At 35.2% G+C, this 15003-nt stretch overlaps 1 protein-coding gene across 2 annotated transcripts in view; it reads left to right on the top strand.

Moving 5' to 3' along the window:
- The window catches only part of MBTPS2 (membrane bound transcription factor peptidase, site 2), a 46646-nt gene that overhangs the window by 15613 nt on the left and 16030 nt on the right, over window positions 1-15003 (top strand). For both annotated transcript variants that reach the window (XM_020989900.2, XM_020989898.2), the window contains exons 6-9: window positions 1440-1558; window positions 2463-2643; window positions 11803-11897; window positions 14728-14923. In XM_020989900.2, coding sequence (XP_020845559.1) covers window positions 1440-1558; window positions 2463-2643; window positions 11803-11897; window positions 14728-14923 — 591 coding nt within the window. The remainder of the gene's footprint in view (window positions 1-1439; window positions 1559-2462; window positions 2644-11802; window positions 11898-14727; window positions 14924-15003) is intronic.

The following is a 15003-nucleotide window of genomic DNA, read 5'->3' as shown; positions in this document are numbered from 1 at the left end:
AACTAAGGAACTCAATGCACAGTATTAGAAACTTTGTGAAATAGAGTATCATATTGCTAAGTTGTAGATTTTTAAAGAGTTATAAGCTAGCTGAAATACAGACATACAGAATTTTATGAATTTAGTTGAACAAGAAAAGATTAAAAAGTTTCAGTTTGTGGGATGACTAGCAGATCTACAAAATGAAGAGGGGAAATTAAGGGATCTCTAAGGATCTTTGTACCACTACATCCTTTAATCCTGTAAAATAAAATTGCACAAATAAGTTGTTGGGTTGTTTTTTTTTTTAATTTGTACTTTAGAAACATAGTGAACAGAGAACTTAACTTGGGGCCAGGAAGACCCAAGTTTGAATCCTGTCTGTCACATACTAGTTATAGCACCCTAAAGAAGTCACTCAGCCTTCTCTCAGAATCAGTGGGGATAATAATAGCACCCCTCTCACAACTATGTTTTGAAGATCAGATGAGATAATGAATGTGAAGTGCTTCACAAACTTTAAAGTACCATTTACATGTTAATTATTTTAAAATACATATATGATCTATCTAAGTAAACAAGCAAATTGATGGGTTTAGCAGATTCTGGTGCTTGATGTATTTTTTCCAAATTTGGGCCTAAAATATTGCCGTAGTTTATAACTTTCAAACATCTTCGTTGGACATACATGTTGTTGCTATTCGGTCATTTCAATCATTTCCAGTTCTTCATGACTCCATTTGGGATTTTCTTGGCAAAGTATGATTTTACCATTTCCTTCTCCAGCTCATTTTAGAGATGAGGAAACTGAGGCAAACAGGGTCAAGTAACTTGCCCAGGATTACACAGCTAGTAAATGTCTTGAGGCCAGATTTGAACTCAGGTCTTCCTGTCTCCGGGCCTGGCTCTCTATCCACTGTGCCATCTACACATCCTGTTTTTCTCACAAGTTTTATATTTCTATCCAGAGTACCTTGGTTAAAAATGAATTCACTATCTAGATTCCTTTGGACTTAAATCCATTTCAGGGAGTAAAATGAAGATGACATTTCATTAAGATGTTAACATGAGATGATAAATTGGCATTCTTCTATTTAAATAGCTTTTGTAAATGTGTCAAGGAGTTCATTTCAGTTGTCACAAGTATGCTTAAGTTAATTATGTGTAATATTTATGTTTATCAAATTCATAATAGTAAAAAGGGAAATTTTAGAAAATTGATATGAACATTTTTGGAAAAATTAGTTTTTAATTGAATCATTTAGTTGAAAAAAATTATGAAGTCTATTTTAGCTAAAACTATGGCAATTTACCTTCTCTGTTAGGCGATCAGGAGATTGATCAGCTTCTCAAAATTGTTTCACTTGTAATAACTTGAATAAAGTAATTAAGGTGTCTCTTAAGATTGTCTACATTTTGCTGCTGTTTGCACTTATTCATAGATGTTACCCACTTTTTAGGTGTCTGGCACAATTTTGTACTTGGAGTTTTAAGTCTTGTGGCTCTCTTTCTGCTACCTGTAATTCTTTTCCCATTTTACTACACTGGAGTTGGGGCCCTTGTTCTGGATGTCACTGAGGTAAGACAATTCAGGCTGATCGTTTGGTTAGCAGCAGCAATGCCAGCAAAGATTCTATCAATTCTTATGTGGTATAATATTCTTTAATGTGAACAGTAATTGTCCATATGTCCTTATATGCAGAAGACTCAGTTGTGTTCAAGAGAAATTACTCCATGCTTCATAGTTCTAGCAAATTATGCTATGAAGAACACCAGATTTGTTTAAAAGACAGACTTAGAAGGTGACAGAATCCATCAAAGGTAGAATGTGGTGCATGTTATTTGTTGATGAACATAGATGGTTTCTCTTTGTTTAAATTTGTAGCTGAACTTTTCAAATGTGATGATTCTTAAGGAATAAAGAAATTGAGCTGAAGCTTGTTTTCTAGTAGAGTTAGTGGGAGGGCAAGTTAATTCCCTAAGTTCAAAAAATACTGTGAGTGCTATATAGAGGATTTTTTTAGATTCTGGATGGAAGAAAACAATAATTTCCGGGCAGAGATAATGATCAGTGAATCATGGAAAGTTTTAGTTAGAAGGAAAAATCTTAAAATTTATATCTATTGAGAAATGTTAAATTAAGAGTTTTAAAACAGTTGTCCTTTCGTAAAAGGTTTTAATGTCAATGCTCATTGTAGAAGAATGTGTACAAGATGTAGTTAGATAAAGCTTTTCAGCTTACTGCTACACCATATTAAATATGCTTGATGTTGCTGAAAGCTTCTAACTTTGATTTAAATAAAATAATGTCATTCTTTGATTCAAATTCACTGTAGCAAGTAAATTGACTCACTTTTTTAAAAAGTACTGTATATTTAGGGTAATTATAAATTGGCTTAAAATGGCGTAAAGTGAAGATACTTTAAGGATTGTTTCCAACTTGTTTTTCTCTCCTCCCCCACCCCCCCATTCTTATTTTCAAGGATTCACCTGCTAATGGACCCAGAGGCCTCTTTGTGGGAGACTTAGTCACCCAGCTCCAGGACTGTTCAGTTCATAAAGTGGAAGATTGGAATTCCTGTCTGGGGATCATCTCACAGGAGCCACAGATTGGTTACTGTATAAGTTCAGCAACTTTGCAACAGTTAAGCTTCCCAGCCAGAGGTATGTGTATGCTGACTATAATAAAACCTGTAATACTGAGTAGTCACTTTTACTTAGAACACATAATTTCCTTATGGTTTCTTTGTTCAAAGATAGATTTCTGAAAGTACAGTGGCAATGTACTAAAAAATACTAGTGGTTATTCTCCCTGCTACATTGGATGCTGACATCCAAGTTTCCTTTCTCATAAATCCCTTTTAACTTTCTATCCAGTTTTCCTACTTAATTCTTAAATCTCAAGATTACTAAAGTTAATTCTCTATACTTTCAAAAGTATGTTTGTACAGTCAGCAGTGATAAGAAAGCTCAGAACTGGAGTAAAAAAGTTGGACTTCATATTAGTTCTGTCAGAAATGTATCAAAACTTAGATAATTATTATCTTAAGGCCTAAAAGTATAAAAGGTGGCTATGCAGAGAGTAGCAATCAATTATTTTTATAGTTCTTCTCAACTTGGAAAAGCCTTTTCATAAGCTTTATCTTACTGAAGTTTTAAACAACTTTATGATCTTGGCAAAGCAGGTATTTTGCCCCTATTTTACAGGCTCAGATGTTTTCTTATATAGGTAATAAGTGCAAAACCAGGGAATCAAATCCTGGTCTTCTGACTCACAGACTTTATCCACTGTGTCACTATGTCTGCTGGTTGTAAGAGCACACACATGCACAGATGGGTAGTAGGTTCAACTGTGTCCAGACATATATATTGCTCTGATTTTTTTGTTTTGTTTTCTTCTTTCTTGTTTTTTTCATTTTGTTTTGTTTTGTTTTTACTTGGCAGTTAGAGTTAAGTGACTTGCCTAGGGTCACCCAGCTAGTAAGTGTCAAGTATCTGTGGCCAGATTTGAACTCAGGTCCTCTTGACTCCAGGGCTGGTGCTCTATCTACTGTGCCACCTAGCTGCCCCTATTGGTCTGATTCTTAGGATAGCACAGTTATTGTGTAGCTCTGCTGCCCTTAGGATCCAAGGACAGGCAGAGTCCTTGATGAACACACAAGGCTGACTTTGAGTTTCATCAGCCCCACAGATTCACCGGACCTTTTTTGTTACTGTTGTTGCTTTTTTGGTGAGGCAGTCAGGGTTAAGTGACTTGCCCAGGGTAACACAGCTAGTAAGCATCAAATGTCTGAGGTTGGATTTGAATTCAGTTCCTCCTGACTCCAAGGCTGGAGCTTTATCCACTGCACCACCTAGCTGCCCCAGGTTCACCAGACTTAAACATTTCCCTCTTGTACCTTAAAAGCTGAAGGAGCCCACTTACCTAATGGCTGAGGCTGTAGAGTTTAGAACACAGGTTGTATCTTTGTTGCTAGAAAGAAGTATTCTGGATTGATGTTTATATCCCTCTTAAGACAAAAGAAATTTGGAGTGGAGTATTAATAAAGGTTGGTGATTTGGATGGTATAGTTAAAATCTCAGTGGCCATGGAATCCAAAAACTGGAGTTCCAGCCTATGTCTGCCATAACTAGTTGTGTGACCCTGGATTAATCCCTTAACTTCTCTGAACCTCAGTATGCACATCTTTAAAGTGGTGTAATACCTTTCTTGTTAACCTACAAGATGGTTGTGAGAATCGGATCAGAAAGCATATAATTAAAAGCATTTTATAAAATTTAAGTCTTATAGATATGTATTAAGTATTAATAATAATAAGTATTAAGTAATATCTTAAGTATTATAGATAAAAGATTAGGTGATACTATATATACAGCTTATATATAAGCTTATGCTTATATATATATATGTATGTATATATATAGCTTATGCAAAGCATGGTGAAATGGTGAATACTTAGTTTAAAAAAAATTCTTGATTACAAAGATACTAAGATAATAAGGATGTTCCTCCTTATACCTTCTGTAGGCAGTAAGGTAATAATACAGTTCTTTAAGGTTGATATTTTTATACATTTTTCTTAATCTAGAGTAGATTCAAGGGTGACCAAAAAGGACACTGTATTTTTTAGCAGTTTAAGTAACTGAAGACTATTAAGGGGGTAGCTAGGTGGCTCTGTACATAGAGTACCAGCCCTGAAGTCAGGAGGACCTGAGTTCAAATCCAGATTCAGATCAGACACTTACTAGCTGTGTGACCTTAGGCAAGTCACTTACCCCCAATTGCCTTTAAAAAAAAAAAGACTATCAAGCTGTCCTTTTGCCTGATATGTCGATAACTAGATAAATAACTCTAGTTGTGTTAAGCTTTGCTCAGAACTTTTGTTTTCAGTTCTGTGTCATTTTCTGTGCTTTCCTGTGATTCATTTCCATCTTAAACTGTGAAATCTCAAGTGACTTATTAATCTAGTAAGAAACTTGACCAACTCTGAATTTAATGAGAAGTTTTGTAAGGGTGCCTGCACTGCCAAATGCAACAAAGCTCTTTACTTATCAGATAGAATCCAGGTAAGAATTTTCTCAGAAATCTTTCTAAATTTGTTACTTATTGCTTTCATGGTTCAAATGCTTTTTGATTGGTATTTCTAAGCAGTCAAAAATGATTACTAATCTTGCCATGCTGGTATAAAACTTTAAAAAATCATAGAATTGAAATCAAAATATATTTCTGTAGCCTTCATTTCAGCTACTTATGGATGACAGTGGCATAATGGCCTGAACACTAGACTAGAACTTGGAAACATTAGCGTTTTAATACCAGCTCCATTACTGTGTTATGTGGTAGCTAATAAACCTTTGTCTCAGTTTAAGCCTCTATTTTTTGGAATGAGGGTAATTAGTTCGTTTATAGAAGTATTGTCTATTCATTTAGGACCTATAAATGGCTTTAAAATTATATTCTAAAATAAAATTTGTATGCCAAATGGGTAGGCAGTAAGGTAATAAACAAGTCCCATGTAGCATTGTATTTACGTTTGGTTAAAAGTGGATTTTCTGCCCTTTCAGTAAAATAAATTATAGTCATTTCCTAGTGTGAATAAAGGTGAAAAAATGGAGGCCCTGGTCATCTCAAAGCCATTTATATTAAATATAGGATAACCTTTTTTATTTTCATTTCAATTTTGGCACATAGAATTGAGAGGAGGATTTGTCACAATATTTCCACTCATTAAGCTACTGTAGGAATGATTTCCCTGTTTTGCCTACCTTATTTGATCCTTCTTCTTGTCTCTTTCTTTCCCATACCCACCCTCATTTCTTTGTGTTAGTATATTGGGATTGGATGGCATCATTTCTTAGTGTGACACCAGTCTAAACTCTGGCCTTCCCTAGGTAGGTAAAGGAAGTAATTAACTGCGCCATAGGTTGCTTAAGACACGAGTTCAGGGAGGGAGAAGAAGAAAGTTTGGAACTCAAAATCTTATGGAAGTGAATGTTGAAAACCAAAAATAAATTAATTAATATTTTTTAAAAAGACACCAGTTCAAATAGAGAATAAGAGAGCTGTATTGAACAGCCAGAGGGTACTTGGTTAAACTAAAAGGCATTTGTAGTGAGAACTTGAAAGTGAAATTTCTCATAGATAAACCCAGATGTAAAATAATCTGCCTAACGATACATTTTGTTAAAATTACTAGAACCAATTTCTTACTATCTTAATCTTCAGTCACTTCCTTAATTTAGGTTAAATATCACACCATTCTTAACTATTGCCATCCCTTACCCATTAAAGAACAGAATAATCCTGGACAACCCTTGGAGTTGGGGGAAAGATAATACTGGGTGTGGGAGGATCCTCCTTGGTCTTGAATTTATCAATGTTAGAGTAGACTTTGGGAAAATTGAGTTTCTGGAAGGGCAACTCAAAGGGTTAAGTCTATAAGTATTGTCTGTTCTTGGGTTTGTTTTTGTAATCCAGACCTGTGACTTCATTGATATATGGAAATCCTAGTAAGGAAATTCAACTCATACCAATGCAAATCTTCACCTCTGCAATTTAGCCTTAGAGATTTGTTTGGAATACTGAGGGTTAAGTGATTTGCCCAGGGTCATAGTGCCGGTCTCTGTAAGAGACTTGAATCCATATCTTTTTAACTCTACAGCCAGCTGTTTATCCACTTCTCTCACACTGCCTCTCAGCAGTTGTATATAACAGGCACAAGAGTAGACTAAAATTCCCAGTGTGGCTCTGGAACTAAAAATTCCTCAGAGGGACTTGTCTATAGCTGTTGTTCATCAGAGCAGGCAGAGGCAAACTCTTCTCCCGAGCTCAGCATCCAGATCCAAATTCCTGGATCTACTGGTTAGTTGGCAAGACCCTTCTTAGCATTGTCTTGCTGGTACATATCTCTACTTAGTGTTTTGAATAGGGATGAAAGTTGATGCTATTCTGGTTCTTAGTTGATTGGTTTGTTGGTTTGGTTTTTTTTACCTTGAAGGTAGTTCACATTCTCCCTCTTTTTCATTGTTTCAAAGGCATTGCATTTCATATGTTCATGGAGCTTAAATTCCTTTTTTCTTTTTTGAAAGCATTGTGTTGGCTAAGAGGCAACATATTCAGCAAATCCAGCCCTCGATGAACCTACTATTTTAAGGAGAATGGGATTGAATACTAAAGGAGAAAATTGAGATCCCTAAGTGAAGCTATGAGTCAGAATCTCATGTATCCCACTTGGACAACCTTAATACCCATCTAAAGGAGGTGAGGGCACCCTTGGCATATGCCCTTAGTGGGATGGGATAGGACTATTATATTGTCCACTTTAATCTTTACCAAAGGAAGTAATATAGTAAGAACCATCCTAACTTAACTTTAGAGACTAATAAAACCAAAACTCCTTGGACCCTTGTATCCCCACCTCATAAGAGTACTAGGTTGTTCCTGTATCCAAATTTTCTCTATTATATGGAATCTAGAGAGCATCTCAGTGCATAATAAAATTAGAGTCATTTGGGGGTAGGAAAGTCTCAATAATATATGTCCCAGATTGATTGATACTTGATTTAGTTTGTGTACAAATGTGTAGTATAATTGCTGTTTCTTAAAAGCTTTTACATTTGGGGATCTCAAATGACTTGTCTGTAAGCAATATTTATTAGACTGTCTAACATGGATTTGAGCACACTTCAGCTAACATTGGCTTGCCTTTGCACCTCCATTCATCTGCATTTCTTTAGTACTCTACATAAATGCATATTGTTTTTGTTCCTTGGAAATCTTGTTACATGTGCCCTTGGTTGAATAAGGCAGCAGTGGTGGTACTTAGTTCCTGTTATTTAAGACAGTGGTCCCACACTATATAGATTGGTATTTATTTTCTTCAGTACCCCCTGGACCAATCATCTCTGAAGAATCAGTCACAAGCAGCTTCAGGAGCGCAGGAGCTCTCTGGTCACTAAGTCAAAGTAGACTCAAGGGTATATTTGAGCTAAGAATACTGAAATTTACCCTAGAGTAGAATTCTGGGCCTGATTAGTTGTGAGTTTTTCAAGTAAGATGGCTCAGATTAAATTATGATTTCCAGCATCAGACTAGATGGAAGAATATCTTTAAAGCCTATCTCAATCCCATTCTAATTTTTACCTCCTGAGCCAGAATTAGACTTACTTTCCATTCATTTCATTAAGTACTTATTAAGCACCTGCCATGTGCAGGGAACTGTGCTATATGCTTGGAATACATAGACAAGAATGAAGCAGTATCTGCCCTCAAGCAGCTTATAGTCTCTAAAATTCTTAAGAATGAAGTGATATGAGCTGGAATATGCAGGGACCACATGTTTGCCACCTCTATTTTAGAAGTTTAAAATTAAGGCACAATAATTTCAGCTAAGTAACTCGGTTTTTGTGCTGCCAACCAGAAGATCCAAATTTTAAAATCAATCATATTCATGATTCCCAATCCAGCACTTGTACTTAGTAGGAGATTCAGTATTTTACTTTTGTGATATATCTGCATATTTCTTTATCTGTATCTATATATCTATATGCACACACACACATACGTACGTACATACATACAGAGAGAGAGAGAGAGAAAGAATATAGAGGCCACACAGTCATACTCAGTGTTTTTAGTTATGTAATCTTTTTAAAGAAACACATTAGTGAAAAATGCCAGATGACACCAGTTACAATTACTATTCATTATTAAACTAGAAAATTTGTTTAGGTCTTAAGTACAGGTATGCTAATACTTAGTAAACTCCAGTGGATCCTTATTGCCTCTAGGAATAATGATAAACTCCTCTGGCTTTTAAAAACACTTACAGTCTGTCCCCAGCTTATTTTTCTAGACTTATTACACATTACTTCCATTCCTGTAATCTCCAGTCTAGCCAAACTGGTTTTCTTGCTATTTCTCCCACACAGAACTCTTACCTTCTCTATCAGTACCTTTGCACTGGTCATTCTCTATGCCTAGACTGATTTCCTTCTTCACCTTCACCTTATAGAATTCCTTATTTCCTTCAAAATTCATCTCAAGCATTACCTTCTGCATGAAGCCTTTCTTGATCATCCCCTACAAGTTCCCTTTCTTCCTAAACAAACTTGTGGGTTTTTTTGTGTATTCACATATTTATACAAGCTGTCTCCCTCAGTAGAATGTATGTTTCTGGAGAGCATAAACCATTTCATTTTTTCTTTGTATCCTCAGCATCTAGCACAGAGTCTAGAAAATAATAAATACTTGGTAAATTCTTGAAAATTGATTGGTATTTGATGATTGAGTGGTAGATAAAATAAGACAAATAATTGTAAGCATGGTATATACTAGAGATGTATATGCCAGTAGATGATTAGGAGTTTGCAGTAAGAATTTCAAGTATGTAAACATCTTCAAATTCCATTCAAGTCCTACTCAAATGCTTTATTTCATTTTAGTGTAAAAGTTTTTAAAGGTTATTCTAGCATGGTATACATTCTCGCAGGCCCTCTCAAGCTGGAAAGGCCTTGAGTCCTGTCCTGGGATGGTCTCTAGGCCTTTTGTCTGAGAACCAGACTAATTAGGGTTACAGAGTTTGGTGGCCAGCAGGTTGGACACTCATTCTTTTTTCTTTTTTTTATCCATAACAACCCACGACAATAAAATCGTGGGTCCTAGAGGGATTTTAAGCATTCTCAAATACTTATTTTTCTAGCCATTAATAAAAAAATAACCATATCTTAACAGCCAAAACAAAGTGGAAATTTAAAGCAACTGTTGGCATACTTTGAAAATTTGAACACGATTTACCTAAATTATCCCAATAATTACCTGTATTTTGTACCTTGTTTTCATTATTTAGAAATAGCTAACTTGTGTAGATAGGGAAGGCTGGAAAAATGTCTTCCCAAAATGGTCTGTTTAAAGTGTGTTTGTGTGAGTCTGTGCACACATGTACAAGCATACCTGGATGTGTACCTTTCAACAAGATCAAATGGACTAAGTCTTAAATCATTTACATTTCTGGTTTAATTAAAATATTATTAATTCAGATTAATAAGACTACATATTCAAGAATAAAGCTGTTTTTGTAAGTGCTGGGCTTAGCCTTCTTATCAGTATAAAAATCCAGTAGGTCTTCAATCCAGGACTTCTTCAATATCATTAACAGATGTTTTATGTAAGCATTTCTTGTCATGAAAATTTTAACTCTTCTGCTGTGCCCAGCTCTTATACTTAAAACCTCTGCAACCTTGGACCTCAGATTCTTCATCATTAATTGAAGTGGTTGGGGTCTCTTCTAGTCATTTTACATAATCATATGTCACATTTACTGGTATAGCATACATAATACTTTCTAGCTCTTTTATATATGTATGTTTGGATATCATTTATTAACGTCTAACACACATAAATAAAAGAGCTGGAAAGGACCTTAAGAATAATCTTCAACAATCTCATTTTTTTGATGAAAAAAGTAACATCAAAGGTTATGGAGATTGTAAGTATCCTAGCTGAGCACACTGGAGAGCTCAAAATTTTCATGCAATGCCAAGGATTGTTGAAGTAAAGCATTTGTTAATGATATTAAAAAAATTCTTGAATTGTATCAATTTTAGGCTGATATTAAAGCTGTACCACAATCTTAAGCATTATACATATAAAAGATATAACTTTCTTCTTGAAATATAGTCTTAACTGTCTGAGTATATTAATTTTTAGTTAAATCAGAAATTCTAATTTGTCCTTTATGTCTAATACATTTGAAATTTTAAACATTTAAAGTCAGTGAAGAAGACCAGGAATGATGAAGTGAAATCAACCTTTTCCCCATGTGGACCAGCAAGTTAGCTTCTTTATCCTGCCCCAAATGGAAGTGATGTCTACTTGTATTCTACCAAAGAACATTTGAAAAAAAAAATCCATGGACATAAACAGTCTCCCCATCAGCACTGCATTCTAAAAATGGCGACAAAGACCTTCTACATAAATAGCAGCAGACAGTCCAGTTTGGTCACAGTAGGCCCCTTTGAGAAAGTTCCCAAGGTGAGTGGATTTATAGTGGCCAGCATCACAGGATCTAAGAATTGCAAGAGACTTTAGAACCCATTTAGTCCAAACTGTACCTGACTAAGAAAGAATCCTCTCTCTGACAGATTTGACAACTGGTCATCCAACTTTTGCTTGTAGACCTATAGTTAGGGGGCCCCACTGCTTCCTAGGGCAGCTTTTTCTACTTTTGGACTGCACCGTTAGAAGTTTTTCCTGACATGAAACCTAAACCTGCCTCTTTGCAGCTTCTACCTTTTGTCCCTAGTTCATTTTAGGGCCAAGCATAACAAGTCTAATATCCTTCCTGAGCCTTGTAATAATGTCTGTAGTGCTAGATGGTTCTAGACATTGTCTTCTACTGTGTTCTGAATTTAGCAGCAGTGTGGGCTTTCCAGGGGTGAACTTGGATGTATGAAATCCAAGGTCTGTTGGACCTATTATATACTAAGCATGTAGGTATTCATTAAAGACTTGTTAGTTAATTCATTGGGAGTGATTTAGCAAAATATGCTGAGACTTTAGAGTATAATTAAATTTCTACAAATAAACCAAACCCTAAGTATCAGTCCTATTTATCAATTAGAAAAATGGATATGTGCCTCAAAATATTGATAAACTATTAAAATCAAATTGTAAAAAATCATTAAGCCAAAATATAAATTATGACATAGCACTCTAGAAGTCATTTAGTTTTTTTCACTTCTAAACCTTTTTACTTTTCTGCCTTGAAGACAAATAACTTTATTAAATGTATTTTTCGTGTAACTGATTATATCTCTCTCTAGTGTACAAAAGGCTCGATGGGACAGTTGAATGTTGTAGTAACAACAGCCTCACAGATGTCTGCTTTTCCTACAGTAATAATGTGGACACTCATTTGGTAAGTAGCCCCTTTAGTGGACTGATAAATATCTACCAAAAACAGAAATAGGAAAAACAAAACCTGAGCCAAGCGTTAGAAAAAGCCTAAAATAATGACTGTAACAACGGAAAAACTAATGAAAGGTATAATTGCTAATAGATATGTATATATATAGATATATGGATATATATCTATACATATATATATATATATATATAGAGAGAGAGAGAGAGAGAGATCACCTTCATAAAAATAATACTCTAATGCCTTATTGAAGGAGGCAAGTGACCCTAGCTCCTAGAAAATTTGTCATTAGAGTTCAAACTTTGGCCAAACCCAATAAGCTAAAAAAGGATGCAAGTTCAAATATGGTGAGAGAGTATCCAAGGACCAGCCTGCCTAAATTTAGAGAGGTTCCTCACTAGAAGGCTGTCTGACTACTAGTAATGATTTTTGGTATTTAGCCACAACATCTTATGAAACCATCTGCTGAGGAGGGGTTGTGATCTGCATTGATGGAGGAAATATCCACCTAGGTGAAATCATGGATCTTTGGGAGTGTTTGAAGGATAAAAATTGAATACAGGGGATTAAAATAGAATTTTTATTACTATTCTATTTTTGTCATCCAATATTTATTCAACAATCCAATACTCTTTCCATTATACCATATTTTAACAACAAATCCAACATTTTCATGTTTGGCTTTTTTGTGTGTGTCAGAGACAAAATGAATCTTCAAAAGCATCATAAAATCACAGAAAATTAGAGCTGTAAGGGACCTTGGAGGTCATCTAATCCATCTCCTATTTGAAATCTGAATCCCTTTGAAATACAGAAATAGTTTGTCTGGGCAGTTTCAGCAGTTGAAAGTGTTCTATTAGGGGAGTTCACAAACCTCAACATCCAAAGTTTCAAATCAGTGTTGAATTTGGCAAAATGATTTAGACTCACTAACCTCATTATATTCACTTAACTTCTGTTGTTTAGAAGCAGTTTTTTTTTCTTAAAATCACCACTGATGACTTAAAGTCCTCATTCATTGCTTTTAATCAGATAATAATTTTGAGGTTCAAGGCACCAGAAACAAATGCCTTTGGCCATCGGAGGCTTTAATGTTAACAGATTCCAGTGCCTCAGAGCAGAGGTGTCCTGAGGCAACACTCTCAAGTGGGCTGGAACCAGATTAAAATGTGATTAATTGACAAAATAAATTTAAAATACAGTAAAACATAGATAATGTTAATATATGGTTTTCTAAGTTAATATATAGCCCAGATGGGTCCATATGTGCAGTTTAATGACCCATTTCTATTTGAGTTTGACACCACTGCCTTAGAAGACCTGAATAAATAAGCCAACCAGGTCTAGAACTAGACTGTGGTCCTGGGGACTCTGGATAACCAGTGTACCAAAAGACAGCAGGCTGACTGATCGTAGTCAGAAATTACAAGTTCTTCCAGCTCCCTGGCCCCATGTTTGTAAAAATATATTCCTGTGTAAAATGTAATATGCTGCATAAGATAAGATTAGAAAGGTAAGGAATGGAAAAGGTCCAAGCTTCTATCCCCTCCATTGATGCAAAATACAGCATGATTTAGTACCTACTCTTTTTTTTTGGTTTGTTTTTTGTTTTTTAGTACCTACTCTTTCTGAATTGTTGTGGCTGAAAACTTTGATCACCTTCTGGTGATAAATCTCAGAACTTAACTAAGCCAGTACTAGTTTGACAGATACAGTGTTCTCTGCTAAGTCCACAGTCAGAGTCTTTCCAACTTGGTAAGGCTTCACTTGTGCTTCCTGGCACATCCCCTTTGTTTACACAAGGTCACCATCATACCATAATAAGGCATCAGATGAGGATTTTAGTGGAAAAAAGAACTTTTTTTTTTTAGGGACTTAGTTTCCTGCATTCCTATAATCTCTTTCATACCTCTCAGTGTCATTGATTCAGTAGCAATTAGAGGAAGACATACCCATTTGTTTTACTGGAATGATTTGTATTAAGACCAAACTTCTTGCCCTCTCAAGTCAGAACTTCAGAGCTGCAATCCCTTTGTTTAATTCCCTCATTTGACAGATAAATGAACTGATACCAAGAGGGAAAAAGTACTTGCTTATTGTAGTTCTGTCTTAAATAAGGAGAGTTCCCATAATTAGATGAATAATGGTAGCATTCTGTTTATATGAAATGTTTCCCTTATAGCAACTGAAGCATTTAGATTAAAGCAGTTATGGTGTAAAAGGAATTACTAAATGTGTAAATAGCACCACCAAAACAAGGTGAATTGCTCAGATATGAAGAATGAAAGATATCTTAAGTGGTAAAATGGTACCTTCACTGTACTAAAAGAACCTGAAGAAGACTTCCCATGTGTTGGATAGTACCTCTATGGAAGTCAGAGAATAAAAAAACTGAAAAAGTGCCTAGATCTATGAAATCATAGGTCTTTAAAAGCAGGAGTTCTTAACCTGGAGGTCCACAGGCCCCAAGGAGTCAATAGATAGATATCAGGTGGTCTGTGAACTTGAATGAGCACAAAAAATTACATCTTTATTTTCATTAATCTTTTATTGAAATGTATTCCTTCAATTGTGAATTTTTTAAAGTTATTCTAAGAAAAGGGTCCATGGCTTTACCAGAATACAAAGGGGTCCATGACAAAATAAACTTGAATCAAAATAAGAGATGTGCTGTATCGTCTTGTATGAGAGAATTTAACTTGCTACATTTTTCCTGAAAATAAATCACTTTTGTTTTTATAAGGAGACATAATTGGCATGGTTATGACTCATACCTATGATCTAATGCTTTTGATTTTATGACTAATTAAAAATGTATTTCTAGTATGCCTGTCTGCCAGCCCGGAAAACAATTGAAGCTAATCAAGTGTGTAGAAGTAATGCAGATTGTCAAAAGGACTTTATTTCAAGTTTATGTGTAATACCGTCTTTGGAAAATCAAACTCGATTAATAAGAGTGAAACACTCACCTCAGATTGATATGCTGTTTGTAGGACATCCACTGCACCTTCAGTACACAGGTTAGTAATTCTGTTAGGATCTTGGAGAATACCTGAAATACCAAATACACTTGGAAAATTTTTTCCACTGATTCTATTCT

This window comes from Phascolarctos cinereus, unplaced genomic scaffold, assembly GCF_003287225.1.
Source record: "Phascolarctos cinereus isolate Bilbo 61053 unplaced genomic scaffold, phaCin_HiC Scaffold_726;HRSCAF=1367, whole genome shotgun sequence".
In the NCBI taxonomy this organism is placed as follows: Eukaryota; Metazoa; Chordata; class Mammalia; order Diprotodontia; family Phascolarctidae; genus Phascolarctos; species Phascolarctos cinereus.
This window is presented reverse-complemented; position numbering and strand designations above follow the sequence as displayed.